The sequence below is a fragment of the Oncorhynchus gorbuscha genome, linkage group LG13 (assembly GCF_021184085.1).
Source record: "Oncorhynchus gorbuscha isolate QuinsamMale2020 ecotype Even-year linkage group LG13, OgorEven_v1.0, whole genome shotgun sequence".
Lineage (NCBI taxonomy): Eukaryota > Metazoa > Chordata > Actinopteri > Salmoniformes > Salmonidae > Oncorhynchus > Oncorhynchus gorbuscha.
In genome coordinates this window covers 84350143-84365837 of record NC_060185.1, presented here as the reverse complement: position 1 = coordinate 84365837, position 15695 = coordinate 84350143, and the positions used below count along the sequence as shown (strand labels likewise).

General features: G+C 42.6%; 1 protein-coding gene across 8 annotated transcripts in view; it reads right to left on the bottom strand.

Moving 5' to 3' along the window:
- Positions 1 to 15437, bottom strand: part of LOC123993632 (glutamate receptor 1-like) — a 232954-nt gene extending 217517 nt beyond the window's left edge. For 5 of the 8 annotated variants that reach the window (XM_046295984.1, XM_046295991.1, XM_046295985.1 and 2 more), the window contains exons 1-2: positions 15110 to 15437; positions 14749 to 14883 (exon numbers count right to left, since the gene is read on the bottom strand). In XM_046295984.1, the coding sequence (XP_046151940.1) occupies positions 14749 to 14883; positions 15110 to 15191 (217 nt within the window). In that variant the 5' untranslated portion in view covers positions 15192 to 15437. The remainder of the gene's footprint in view (positions 1 to 14748; positions 14884 to 15109) is intronic. The other 3 variants (XR_006831482.1, XM_046295987.1, XM_046295989.1) reach the window with 1 other exon arrangement.
- Positions 15438 to 15695: the final 258 nt, after the last annotated feature.

The window sequence follows — 15695 nt, the reverse complement described above, 5'->3', positions numbered from 1 at the left end:
GATTGCACCCCATCTATCTTCAGAGCTCGTGCTGCTAGGCGACCTAAACTGGAACATGCTTAACACCCCAGCCATCCTACAATCTAAGCTTGATGCCCTCAATCTCACACAAATGATCAATGAACCTACCAGGTCAGCGGTCAAACGACCTCCACTCATCACTGTCAAACGCTCCCTGAAAGACTTCAGCGAGCAGGTCTTTCTAATCGACCTGTCCCGGGTATCCTGGAAGGACATTGACCTCATCCCGTCAGTAGAGGATGCCTGGTTATTTTTTTTTAATGCCTTCCTCACCATCTTAAATAAGCATGCCCCATTCAAGAAATTTAGAACCAGGAACAGGTATAGCCCTTGGTTCTCTCCAGACCTGATTGCCCTTAACCAACACAAAAACATCCTATGGCATTCTGCCAATAGTCACAAGGACAGCAGCTAGCTAGCTGCGAGATCCAGGTATAAATGTTCAGAGCTTTCGGTTGAAATCCGGGGATATGGAGAGAAATGGTCCGGTATATTCTGGTCTGAGTCGCGTTGTACAAAACTGGCGATAGCTTTTCGAGCTAAAGGATAGCTGATGACCATCAACCGTGGTTAGCTAAATACTAACGTTAGCCAGTAAACTGGCTAGCTTCTGGCTAGCTTCTGGCTAGCTTCTGGTTAGCTCCTGGTTAGCTCCTGGTTAGCTTCTGGCTAGCTTCTGGCTACCTTTTGGCTAGCTTCTGGTTAGCTTCAGGCTAGCTTCTATTGTGGATTTCAGATTTGAGGTAAATAATACTTTCTTTTTTTTTTCAATTGGTGAGGCGGGTTGCAGGAGAGTGTTTTGAAGTTGAGTTTTTGGAAAAGGAGATATATAAAAGATATGCGAAGGAAGATGTAAATATATATGTACATGGGACACGACAAGACGAGGACAAAGGAGGTCTGACTGCTATGCCATCTTGGAAACCTTGCACATTCTTTACCTTACCTTGCACATTCTTCCACTGCAAATCTACCATTCCAGTGTTTTAATTGCTATATAGTTTTTACTTCGCCACCATGGCCTTTTTTTTGCCTTTACCTCCCTTATCTCACCTCATTTGCTATAGACTTATTTTTCTACTGTATTATTGACTGTATGTTTGTTTTACTCCATGTGTAACTCTGTGTCGTTGTATGTGTCGAACTGCTTTGCTTTATCTTGGCCAGGTCGCAATTGTAAATGAGAACTTGTTCTCAACCTGCCTACCGGGTTAAATAAAGGTGAAATGAAAATAAAAATAAAATCTATTTAATTTTTTTGCTTGATTCTGCTTTTTCCCAAATTCGGTTTTCTACGTTCTTTTTTTCCAGGTTTGCGTTATTTTCAGTTTTCACTGAAAAACAATTACATTTGATGTTTTAAGTCCACAACAATGCTTGAACCACATCAGGAGACCACTTTTGAGGTCTGAAAAAAATCTACATACCTGGATTTCCCAACAATGCAAAGAGAAATAGAGAGAAATTGAGAAATAATAGAAAAGTAATAACATGTAATAATAAAAGTAATAATAATTACACAATGAGTAATGATAACTTGGCTGTATACACACGGTCCCAGTACAGAGTCAATGTGCAGGGAACAAGGTAATTGAGGTAGATATGTACAATAACTAGGAATAAAGTGACTAGGCAACAAGATAGATAATAAACAATAGCAGTAGTGTATGTGATGAGTCAAAAAAAGTGAGTGCAAAAAGGGTCAATGCAGGTAGTCCAGATAGCTACAGTGCATTCGGAAAGTATTCAGACCCCTTCCCTTTTTCCACATTTTGTTAAGTTACATGGTGTTGGAGTCAATTGTGGGTGAACAAGGAGTACAGGAGGGACTAAGCATGCACACCTGAGGGGTCCCCATGTTGAGGGTCAGCATGGTGGATGTGTTGTTGCCTACCCTCACCACGTGGGGGCAGACTGTCAGGAAGTCCAGGATTCAGTTGCAAAGGGAGGTGTTCAGTCCCAGGTTCTTTAGCTTAGTGATGAGCTTGGAGGGCACTATGGTGGTGAACGCTCAACTGTAGCCAATGACCAGCATTCTCAAATAGGTGTTCCTCTTGTCCAGGTAGGAAAGGGCAGTGTGGAGTGCAATAGAGATTGTGTCCTCTGTGGATCTGTTGGGGCGGTATGTGAATTGGAGTGGGTCCAGGGTGTCTGGGATGATGGTGTTGATGTGAGCCATGATCAGCCTTTCACAGCACTTTATGGCTACAAGTGCCATGGGTCAGTAGTCATTTAGGCAGGTTACCTAAGTGTTCTTGGGCACAGGGACTATGGTGGTCTGCTTGAAACATGTTGGTATTACAGACTCGGACAGGGAGATGTTGAAAATGTCAGTGAAGACACTTGCCAGCTGGGCAGCACATGCTCTGAGTACACAGCCTGGTAATCCATCTGGCCCTGCAGATTTGTGAATATTAACCTGTTTAAAGGTCTTACTCACATCGGCTACATATGCAGGATTTACCGTGAGTGCAGTCTCCGTGAATGTCAATCACGCTATAACGTTGATCATCTGCACTACGGATTGAATCGAGCCATTAAGCTCCAGCCTCAGCCCCTCTCACCTCAATCCCACAGCCCAGTTGAGATACACCATTCTTGGGCACGGTTCTAGCCCTGTGAGGGTGGTTGTGGTTCTGGTGGAGGTGGTGTGTAGGGAATAGTTCCCCATTGTGAATCCCCCTCTGTTCCCCTATCCCGGGAAGAGTATTTTTAAACACAAAAGCTCCCGCCCTCTTATTCCTTCCACATGGTTATTAATACATATTTATGCCTCTAACTCCATGGAGTGATGGCTTTGGATGAGCTGCAATGAATAATACATTAAATGCATCTGATGAAGCGCTGTCTCCAGTAATTGTGCCTGTCTGTGTGTCTGTGTGTCTGTGTGTGTGTGTGTGTGTGTGTGTGTGTGTGTGTGTGTGTGTGTGTGTGTGTGTGTGTGTGTGTGTGTGTGTGTGCGTGCGTGCGTGCGTGCGTGCGTGCGTGCGTGCGTGCGTGCGTGCGTGCGTGCGTGCGCGCGCGCGTGTGTGCGTGTGTGTGCCTCCACTAAGCAGTGATCATGCAAACAGACGGAGGACTAAGTAGAGTGTAAGCTGTGATGGAGGAGAATCCACATCAGTTTCTCTGTTTTCAATCCTAAACTCCACACACACACCATCTCTCTTTCTCTACACGTCTACTCCCAGAGCAACCCAGAGAGACGATACACATCACCACCACACTGCAGCAGAAGAAGAGGAGTGGACTGTCTCTCTAGGCCCAGGGATCTATGATAATACCCATATACCACGGTAATAATTGGGGTTGCAAAGGGTTAGAAACTGTTCGGTCAATTTCAGTAATTTTTCCATGGGAAGTTAAGCCCGGGAATTCCGCTTAAATTCATCAAAAAAAGTTAGTTTATGACAGTGAACCTTTTTGTGGGATACACATAAGGAAATTCTAGGTCTTGTGGCATATTTTGGTTAAACTATCCCCAATTCAATGGATTGCAACCCTCTGCATGCACAGTGCGTTCTTCCATCACATTTACAGCTGATTCTCAAGATCTTGCACAGTAATGAAATGCTATTGAGCTCACACTACTACACTGTGAGACAAGGACTACATGCTTTCTGGTAAGTTTTGATTAAAATAACTAGTAAACAGTAGCCTAAAGCAAAGTGTGTGTAACAATTTTCATTGGTGGAAGGAGAGGAGGACCAAAATGCAGCGTGCTACATTTCCATAATACCTTTTAATCAGGAATGAATACAGAATACAAAAGAACAAGAGAATAAATGAAAACCGAAACAGTCCCGTATGGTGCAAACACTGAAACGGAAAATAATCACCCACACCTCAAAATGGGAAAACAGGCTACCTAAGTATGGCTCTCAATCAGAGACAACGATAGACAGCTGCCTCTGATTGAGAACCATACCAGGCCAAACACATCGAAACAGAAAACCTAGACCTACAACATAGAATACACACATCACACCCTGACCAAACTAAAAATAGAAACATACAAAGCAATCTACGGTCAGGGCGTGACAGTGTTTTTAAATAGTTTCTAACTTGTTAACAATTTCACCTAGTTAGTTTTTGCTACCATGTGGGTTTTAGCTTGCTTGAGAATGCTAAATGAGGAGTGTTAATTCACCTGTTTCCATACATGTTTGATTTTAAAACATTTATCTTACAAAGGAGTTGTTTAGTTAAATTACTTAACTATTTATCTTTACATGGAATTGAATTTGTTTTTTTTACTATTGTTTTCTCATCTTTACAGGAAAATGTAGAAGGAAAAGCTGTGTACATTTGCAAATACTGTGTGAAGAATGCAACAAAGATGCAGAATCATCTGGCCAAGTGCATAAAGTTCCCTCAGCTCTCACAACAAGCCACCTCTGACAAAAGACCCTCTACTTCTATTCGAGGTGAAAATTATGAATCAGGCACCTTATTGATAGCAATAAAGAGCTCATGGTCCTTCTGGAATCATAAGTTTTTTTGACTCAATAGAGGAACGTTTTCAGAGAAATGCTGATGAATGTCTTGCTCGAGCTGTGTATGCAACTGGTTCACCTCTGATGCTGACAAGCAATGTGTATTGGAAGAGATTTATGAATGTTCTTTTTCTAGCATTCACCCCTCTAACCAGACATGCTTTATCTACTCATTTGCTAGATGCAGAGTTCAAGTGAAAGCAGACTGACTGTATTGCAATCTCTGATGGGTGGTCGAATGTTCGTGGGCAAGGAATAATTACCTACATCATCTCCACCCCTCAACCAGTATTCTACAAGAGCACAGACACAATGGATAAGAGACACACCGGTCTCTACATCGCAGATGAGCTGAAGGCAGTCAACAATAACCTTGGACTACAGAAGGAATTTGCACTGGTGACAGACAATGCTGCGAACATGAAGGCTGCTTGGTCTAAAGTTGAGGAGTCCTACCCTCACATCTCACCCATTGGCTGTGCTGCTCACACATTGAATCTGCTCCTCAATTACATCATGGCACTGAAACAAATGAATACACTCTACAAGAGAGCCAAGGAAATGGTTAGGTATGTGAAGGGTCATCAAGTTATAGCAGCAATCTACCTCACCAAGCAAAGTGAGAAGAATAAGAGCACAACATTGAAGCTGCCCAGCAACACCCATTGGGCTGGTGTTGTCGTCAAGTTTGACAGTTTGACAGAAATTACCATATCACAGTCTGCCGATGTGGACAGCCCCATCAAGAGGATCCTCCTGGATGATGTATTTTGGGAGAGAGTGGTAAGCAGCCTGAAACTCCTGAAACCTATAGCAGTAGCCATTGCATGGATTGAGGGAGACAATGGCATCCTGTCTGATGTTCAGACTCTGCTTGCAGATGTAAGAGAAGAAATCCGTACTGCCCTGCCCACTTCACTGTTGCTCCAAGCAGAGGAAACTGCAGTTCTGAAATACATCAAAAAGCGTGATGACTTCTGCCTGAAGCCCATACACGCCGCAGCGTACGTGTTGGACCCCAAGAATGCTGGCAAGAGCATCTTGTCTGGTGCAGAGATCAACAAGGCCTACGGTGTCATCACTACCATATCTCTCCACCTTGGCCTGGATGAGGGCAAGGTTCTTGGTAGTCTGGTGAAGTACACATCCAAGTAAGGGCTTTGTGATGGAGATGCAATATGGCAGTCATGCCAACATATCTCATCAGCCACATGGTGAAAGGGACTTTGTGGATCTGAGGCTCTTTACCCTGTTGCCTCCATCATCCTCCAAATCCCACCAACATGAGCCGCCTCAGAGCACAACTGGTTCTTGTTTGGAAACACACACACCAAAGCACGCAACAGACTGACCAATTCAAGGGTATAAAAATTGGTGGCCATCCGGGCAAATTTGAGGCTTTTTGAGCCTGACAACGAGCCATTCTCAACAAGGTTGGAAAGTGACAGTGAAGATGAGGCCTCATTTACATTTGCATTTAAGTCATTTAGCAGACGCTCTTATCCAGAGCGACTTACAAATTGGTGCATTCACCTTATGACATCCAGTGGAACAGTCACTTTACAATAGTGCATCTAAAACTTAAGGGGGGGGGGGTGAGAGGGATTACTTATCCCAGCCTCAGAGTCTGATGTTCAAGATGTGGACATTGAGGAGGTCCAGGGAGAAAACATGGAAGCCTGACAAGAAGACAACCAAAGCTTTAGTTTCTAGACTATCATTTTACAGATGTATGTTGCAAACGTTTTTGGGAGATGCGATGGATCATTGGATCATTCAATATTGTCTTTCTTTTATTGTTCAGTGAAATCATCCCATGTGAAAAGTCAACTCATTTAATTCAAGTTAAATTTGTAACTAATACTGTAGTACTAATTCTAAACCAGCCCCGTCACGGACCAGGATGTCTTGCTCCCAGGCAGACTAAATAACTTTTTTGCCCGCTTTGAGGACAATACAGTGCCACTGATACGGCCTGCAACCAAAACATGCGGCCTCTCCTTCACTGCAGCCGAGGTGAGTAAAACATTTAAACGTGTTAACCCTCGCAAGGCTGCAGGCCCAGACTGCATCCCCAGCCGCACCCTCAGAGCATGCGCAGACCAGCTGGCTGGTGTGTTTATGGACATATTCAATCAAGCCCTATCCCAGTCTGCTGTTCCCACATGCTTCAAGAGGGCCACCATTGTTCCTGTTCCCAAGAAAGCTAAGGTAAGTGAGCAAAACGACTACCGCCCCGTAGCACTCACTTCCGTCATCATGAAGTGCTTTGAGAGACTAGTCAAGGACCATATCCCCTCCACCCTACCTGACACCCTAGACCCACTCCAATTTGCTTACCGCCCAAATAGGTCCACAGACGATGCAATCTCAACCACACTGCACACTGTCCTAACCTATCTGGACATGAGGAATACCTATGTGAGAATGCTGTTCATCGACTACAGCTCGGCATTTAACACCATAGTACCCTCCAAGCTCGTCATCAAGCTCGAGACCCTGGGTCTCGACCCCGCCCTGTGCAACTGGGTACTGGACATCCTGACGGGCTGCCCCCAGGTAGTGAGGGTAGGCAACAACATCTCCACCCCGCTGATCCTCAATACTGGGGCCCCACAAGGGTGCGTTCTGAGTCCTCTCCTGTACTCCCTGTTCACCCATGACTGCGTGGCCACGCACGCCTCCAACTCAATCATCAAGTTTGCAGACGACACAACAGTGGTAGGATTGATTACCAACAACGACGAGACGGCCTACAGGGAGGAGGTGAGGGCCCTCGGAGTGTGGTGTCAGGAAAATAACCTCACACTCAACGTCAACAAAACTAAGGAGATGATTGTGGACTTCAGGAAACAGCAGAGGGAACACCCCCTATCCACATCGATGGAACAGTAGTGGAGAGGGTAGTACGTTTTACGTTCCTTGGCATACACATCACAGACAAACTGAATTGGTCCACCCACACAGACAGCATCGTGAAGAATGCGCAGCAGCGTCTCTTCAACCTCAGGAGGCTGAAGAAATTCGACTTGTCACCAAAAGCACTCACAAACTTCTACAGATGCACAATCGAGAGCATCCTGGCGGGCTGTATCACCGCCTGGTACGGCAACTGCTCCGCCCACAACCGTAAGGCTCTCCAGAGGGTAGTGAGGTCTGCACAACGCATCACCGGGGGCAAACTACCTGCCCTCCAGGACACCTACACCACCCGATGTTACAGGAAGGCCATAAAGATCTTCAAGGACAACAACCACCCGAGCCACTGCCTGTTCACCCCGCTATCATCCAGAAGGCGAGGTCAGTACAGGTGCATCAAAGCTGGGACCGAGAGACTGAAAAACAGCTTCTATCTCAAGGCCATCAGACTGTTAAACAGCCACCACTACCATTGAGTGGCTGCTGCCAACACACTGACTCAACTCCAGCCACTTTAATAATGGGAATTGATGGGAAATTATGTCAAATATATCACTAACCACTTTAAAACAATGCTACCTAATATAATGTTTACATACCCTACATTATTCATCTCATATGCATACGTATATTGTACTCTATATCATCTACTGCATCTTTACGTAATACATGTATCACTAGCCACTTTAACTCTGCCACTTTGTTTACATACTCATCTCATATGTATATACTGTACTCGATACCATCTACTGTATCTTGCCTATGCCGCTCTGTACCATCACTCATTCATATATCTTTATGTACATATTCTTTATCCCCCTACACTTGTGTGTATAAGACAGTAGTTTTGGAATTGTTAGTTAGATTACTTATTGGTTATTACTGCATTGTTGGAACTAGAAGCACAAGCATTTCGCTACACTCGCATTAACATCTGCTAACCATGTGTATGTGACAAATAAAATTTGATTTGATTTGATTTTGGTCCTCTAGACCAGGCTATAATATTGTAGTACTAATTCCTATTGGTCCTCTAGACCAGGCTATAATATTGTAGTACTAATTCCTGTTGGTCCTCTAGGACAGGCTATAATACTGTAGTACTAATTCCTATTGGTCCTCTAGACCAGGCTATAATACTGTAGTACTAATTCCTATTGGTCCTCTAGACCAGGCTATAATACTGTAGTACTAATTCCTATTGGTCCTTTAGGCCAGGCTATAATACTGTAGTACTAATTCCTATTGGTCCTCTAGACCAGGCTATAATATTGTAGTACTAATTCCTATTGGTCCTCTAGACCAGGCTATAATACTGTAGTACTAATTCCTATTGGTCCTCTAGACCAGGCTATAATACTGTAGTACTAATTCCTATTGGTCCTCTAGATCAGGCTATAATACTGTAGTACTAATTCCTATTGGTCCTCTAGACCAGGCTATAATACTGTAGTACTAATTCCTATTGGTCCTCTAGACCAGGCTATAATACTGTAGTACTAATTCCTATTGGTCCTCTAGACCAGGCTATAATACTGTAGTACTAATTCCTATTAGTCCTCTAGACCAGGCTATAATACTGTAGTACTAATTCCTATTGGTCCTCTAGACCAGGCTATAATACTGTAGTACTAATTCCTATTGGTCCTCTAGACCAGGCTATAATACTGTAGTACTAATTCCTATTGGTCCTTTAGGCCAGGATATTTGGAGAGGAAGCTCTTTTCTATCCTCTTATTGATCTGGATGTCTTTGTGTGGCCCCAGTCCATTGATCAGACCTGGCTTAGGGCATGCACACACACACACACACACACACACACACACACACACACACACACACACACACACACACACACACACACACACACACACACACACACACACACACACACACACACACACACACACACACACACACACACACACACACTTCCTTTAAAAGCCCTCAGAGAGAAGAGAAATAATGCTGCAGAAGATTATAGTGAGAACATGAATCTGGTTAGCTATGGATTCCAATTAGATGTTGTGATGCTAGAACTGCTTGGTTTGGTCAGTCATATAAATAACATTACTAGAATAGATAATTATGGTAATCATTTTGCTAATACTATTTATTTTTGTATCTCTATGTGGTCACTTAGAAGGATACCCGAAAAAAACAGAGGTTTCTTTTTAGCATAATATATATTACAGTTATGAAGGAATTGTTATTTTATTAAGGTAGTTTAATTGTGAATGTTTATTTTGTCATACATGGCTAGCAATTCTTATTACAAGTATTTAATTGTAATGTAAAATGATATTTTGTTTACAATATCTCTTCACCAGATAACCAACGTTAAAGCAACACCTCACCAACATATTATTTCAACACCACACTTGAGTTATGACCTAATGGCTGCAGGAGATTTGACATGAAATCAGCTATTTATGCCTCCACTCCGTCCCTATTCTAAAGCTAGTCAATAGCAGATTATGGTGATGTCAATGCTAACCAAGGGGATGACCTACTGGTACTCTCTGTTTGGCTCAAGGTATCCATTCCAATGCAGTTATATTTAACCAGGGAAACATGTAGAAAGAGAGTCAGGCTAGATCTCCCTATGAACATGTAGGCTACACACACAAACACACACACACACATATAACACACAGATGACCAAACATACACACACAGGGCGCGCACACACACACTGTCGATGACTCAACAGGAGAAATACATCACAGTTTCCTCAACGTCAGCCATTCCCTTTTACACCATCTATTCTGTTCTGTGTGTACTCTCACCTTTACTAGTTCGCCCAACACCCAACTGTTAGACTCCCTTGTGCCCTACTCTGTCTCCCGCAGCAGGTGTTGAGGAGGGGGGATGCAGATGGTGAGGGTTGAGGGTAGGGGGAGGCAGGGGGAGGACTGGAGGAAGTGGATAGTCATATAGACTGCTGCCCATATCGCAACCTATTCCCTATCTAGGCCCTATGAGCCTTGGTCAAACGTGATGCCCTAAATAGGGCATAGGGTTCCATTTGGGGTGCAAGTCATACAGGCCTCAGCCCCGCTGATGAGTACCTCCCTCATCCGGAGGAGCTCCATTCATCCACAGGCACAAGGAGCCATTCAGCCACTGCCTCTAACTGCCTTTAACCGTCATAGCCCATAACTGCCCAGGCTTATTCACACACACACACACACGCAAACAAACACACACACACATACATACAGATGCACAAATGCACACACACACATGCATGCAAGCAAGCACACACACACCCAGACGCACACACACACCGACAGATGAACAAATACACACACACACACACACACACACATGCACGTATTCCACACACACACACAGATATGAACACGGATAAACTTTAATTCATACACACACTATGTAGGTCATCATAAAGTCAAGATTCCAAAATGTATTTTAATGTTAACCTTTTCTACATACTCTTGAAGCAAAGACACAGAGAGAAATGGTGTCACTGTCTTCTCTGTCGTATGTACATCACCTCTAACCAGAGTCACTGTTTGTGTTATTTACATTTTAGTCATTTAGCAGACGCTCTAATCCAGAGCGACATACAGGAACAATTAGGGTTAAGTGCTCAAGGGCACTTTGACAGATTTTTCACCTAGGCGGCTCAGGGATTAGAACTAGCAACCTTTGGTTTACTGTACAAACTCTCTAACCGATAGGCTACATGATGCATGTCACATCAAAGCCTGTCTGTCTCAGCTAACAGGATCTGATCTGTCCCTTCACATTAGGGATGGAGAGAAGCAATAGAGCAGAGCACACACACACACACACAAGATCACTGCTCACTCACCACAATCTGGGAATGTGTTGTCATCACAGCGGCAGCCAATACCCAGCTCAGCTCAAGGGTTGTTTAGCACAAAAAATGTTTAGAAATACAAGTGGCCTTTAAAAGACTCAGACAAGTTAGGTTTCCATCCAATTGTTGACAAGATTGTCATGTGAATATTCTCCAATCTGCTTAAAACTATATTTGCATTTTCCCACCACAGATGTGTTTCCAATAAAATGTATTTGCAGCAGATAAAAGACTGTGTGTGATGATCTAGTGGAGATAAAAATACATGTTGTGGTGAAATGTACATATACTAAATAGAAAATACAAGTGAAATGGGTATCCATGGCATTTTCAACTTCTACTGATGGTTTTCACACAACAGAAGGGTATTATATAGGGAGTGTGCCCACTCCGGTATGATACAGTACTGTGTCAGCGCGCTGCTGGATAGAGTGCACGTATAGCCTACATGATGAGATTATTATTGACAAAATAATGATATTATTTGAATTCAAACAGCAGTCAAGCATAGATGATCATGTCACCAGAATTACAACCCTCAATATTTATCAGAAAGAAGCATCAAGCTCATCACTGTGCACTTTCACCACCCTGTGAAGTTCATCAGAACTTATTTCATCTGCAGCCTAATAAACTTCATGCTTTCCCGAGTCGTAGTGGGAGGAGCCTACAACATGTCATCGCATGCCTCCAAGTTTACTTCCATATGATGGTTATTCTATCAGTGTTTCCACCGACATTTCTCGCATAATTGATTTTAGACACAAAAAGATCCCACCTCGTCTACAGTATTGTGTTTTGTCGACATTTGAGAAGTTTACCGAAACATGTTCTGTTTCCATCAGGCCTGTCGTGACAAGTTTTATCCTGATAAAGATGTTGTTACTTACCCCTCATGCCCTATGAGTGTGTGTGTCTGTGTGTGTGTATGAGTATGAGTATGAGTATGAGTATGAGTATGAGTGTGAGTGTGAGTGTGAGTGTGAGTGTGTGTGTGTGTGTGTGTGTGTGTGTGTGTGTGTGTGTGTGTGTGTGTGTGTGTGTGTGTGTGTGTGTGTGTGTGTGTGTGTGTGTGTGTGTGTGTGTGTGTGTGTGTGTGCATTAGATGTTATATGTTACAGTCATATTGCATTAGATACCACGTGTTACGGTCATATTGAATTAGATATTATATGTTACGGTCATATTGAATTAGATGTTATATGTTAAAGTCATATTGAATTAGATATTATTTGTTACGGTCATATTGCATTAGATATCATATGTTACAGTAATACGGCATTAGATATCATATGTTACAGTAATACGGCATTAGATATCATATGTTACAGTAATATTGCATTAGATATCATATGTTACAGTAATATTGCATTAGATATCATATGTTACAGTAATACGGCATTAGATATCATATGTTACAGTAATACGGCATTAGATATCATATGTTACAGTAATATTGCATTAGATATCATATGTTACAGTAATACGGCATTAGATATCATATGTTACAGTAATATTGCATTAGATATCATATGTTACAGTAATATTGCATTAGATATCATATGTTACAGTAATACGGCATTAGATATCATATGTTACAGTAATATTGCATTAGATATCATATGTTACAGTAATATTGCATTAGATATCATATGTGACTTAAAATATATAAACTGTTGATGATGATGAGCAACTATTTTCTTCTGATTTCCTTTTCTTTTCAAAAGGGAACTGTATATCTAAGAGGCAGAGATCAGAGATCTGAGATCTGAGGAAAAACATGACAAGTATGTGAAACAGAATAAAAACAGCCTTTAAATTCTTGTCTCCAAATAGGAACAAAACACAGAGACAACACGGTTATCAATGTCTAAAAACTCTGCCGGTGAAACTGAATCGTGCACTTCAAGCCATCCTGAGAAGACTAGTGTGGAACAAGAGAGTTGTCAGGGAGGAGAATCTATTGTGTATGTTTAATCTGCATTCAGCACCCAGCTGCATCGGCCTGATGCCCGTTTTAAGGGGCCAACATGGAACACCTGGGATATAGCCTACCTTTAGACTTAGCAACTTAAGAAAAATATTAAAACTCAAGGGCACCTTGTTGTTTAATATCCCAAAAGTGCAGGATGGCACACAAAAATTAACTTAAATGCAGGAATTAAGTTATTTTTTCGTTTTATCATGTTTTTTTCTTGCTTTTCAGCAGACTGGGGATAGGTTGGGCTACCAGATCACCTTGATCTTTAAAACATGTTACAAAATCGCGTCATTGTCTGCATCTGTTAATAAGGGAAGGTGACTGTGACACTAATACTAAAACGATTAGGTTAAACATGATTTAATTTGGGCATCCAAGGGGCAGACAGGCTGTGCGATGACAACACCTGATCGATTCGTTGGTTGATGTACTTACAAGAGAGTAACGTCTTAACTGCTTGACCGGTGACAGCCATTGATCCGCGGTGCTTCGCAATAAACTATAAATCCTCCTTCTTACCATGTGTATGTAACAAATACAATTTGATTTGATTTGGATTTGATTTGAGTGTCACCTTACACGCTCGCCCCCATGTAAGTGACCTCATCCATAAAGAATATGATGTCCAAGGGTGAACGAATGAAAGGTCTCCGATGCAATATTTCCCCTATAGTGTTCCATTAATTAAAACCCTAATTTAGACGTGTTTCTGAAACGCACAGAGACAACCTTATGAACTTGAGTGAGTCACGGCGGTTGGAGCCATTTGAGTGGTATGGCGTTGTTGGCTAGGTTACTGTAATGAGAAAGCGAACCTGAGCCGCGCGCTTAACACTTTAATGAAAGTAGCTGGTGCCAGCTGAAGCTAAGCGAATACAAATCCGTCGCTAATTAGGAAAATCGCTTTGTGGTAACAGGTTTCTCCTGAATGCCGGTGGGAAAGGGGGGTTGGTTGATCTGCGCTAACGGCAGATAATATTTCAAGCGCATGAAGTGCATGTTGGCTTGTGTAGGGGGAAGGGTGTCAGAACGTAATACATTTTTTAAAATATATAACCACTTTGTTGCGTCTGGTTCTAATGTTTGTAGCCGACATGTATATTACTGATATGGGTAGATTGTCAGAAAATCTGTTCATTGCACTGAGGTCTCTTTCTCGCTCACACAAGCACGCACACCGCCTCTGACGAGAAAGAGAGAGAAAGCGAAGCAGATGGATCCACAAAAGCACACATTCTCGGAACCTCTTTACAATGAGCGAAAAACCAGCTGTAATTTCATATATGATATCTCCAACTATCAATGACAGACTCATTTAAATAGAAAGGAAAATAATTTCAGGACAAGCGTTGGCCAGTGATCTCGTTGAGCAGAAGGACAACATATTGATCATATGCATACATAACATATAAAGCAAACTAGGAAATAACTGGGAAGGATGGGTGGGATGAGGATAACAGAAACCGTGGGGAAAAGGAAAGACTTACAGGCATATGTCATGGAGAAGCTGTTGCCCATCTTGACCATATCCACCTGCGGCACCAGTTTGGGGATATCCTGGTGGTGCGAGAGCGCGAACCGAAACACCTCATATTCGTGAGATTCGGTTGGGAATAGTCCCCCTGTGAAGGATACAGAATCAACGGTTATTTATAAAACGACTCTCTGCAAACTAAACGCAAACACAGAACAGATAAATATATCTGGACTGTTTAATCAGCAACATATGTTGAATACAACGTTAAAGATTCGGAAAAGGCATATTTGTCCACACAAATTTGTAGCCTAAATAAATAAACAATTAAAATAATTTTGCTAGACTTGATTTTACGCATGTTTTTCACCTACCTATATTGATGTTACTTGGAAAACTTGAACCCAAGCACATCCCCAGAAAACTGGTGTACAGGAGGGTGAAGCTTCGCTGCATATTGTCTTTTGCATTGGCGAAGAAAAAAGATCCGAAATCCAAGCATAGATCTTTCCTTGGTGAGTTAGTGTATACCTCCTCTTCCCCGCTCCTTTCCTACCAGTTACAGATGCTCTTACAACAACATCCATCCAACGTCGAGAGAGAGCATGCAACTGCAGTCACTCACTGTCTTCTCTCTCCTCCCGCTCTTTCTCTCGCGCGCTGCTGATGCCCGCTTGTCCTCGGCTGTTATGATACCGAGCGGTGACTTCAACTCTAGCCCCTACCTACCGAACGCACCAACGCCTCTCAGGCGACGCTGGGGGGATCTCGCCGGCGCTCTGTTTGTATGTTGTTTTATATACTTGGAATTGGATTGAAACTGTCATAATGGCTATGGTTCCTTGGTTCATCTAGTGTTTTATTAGTGTATAAAATTATCTTACATCTGAATTTGACATCATTCTACGTAATCCGCTCAAATGGACCTATAGGGGAATTATGCACCACATAATCTTTGCG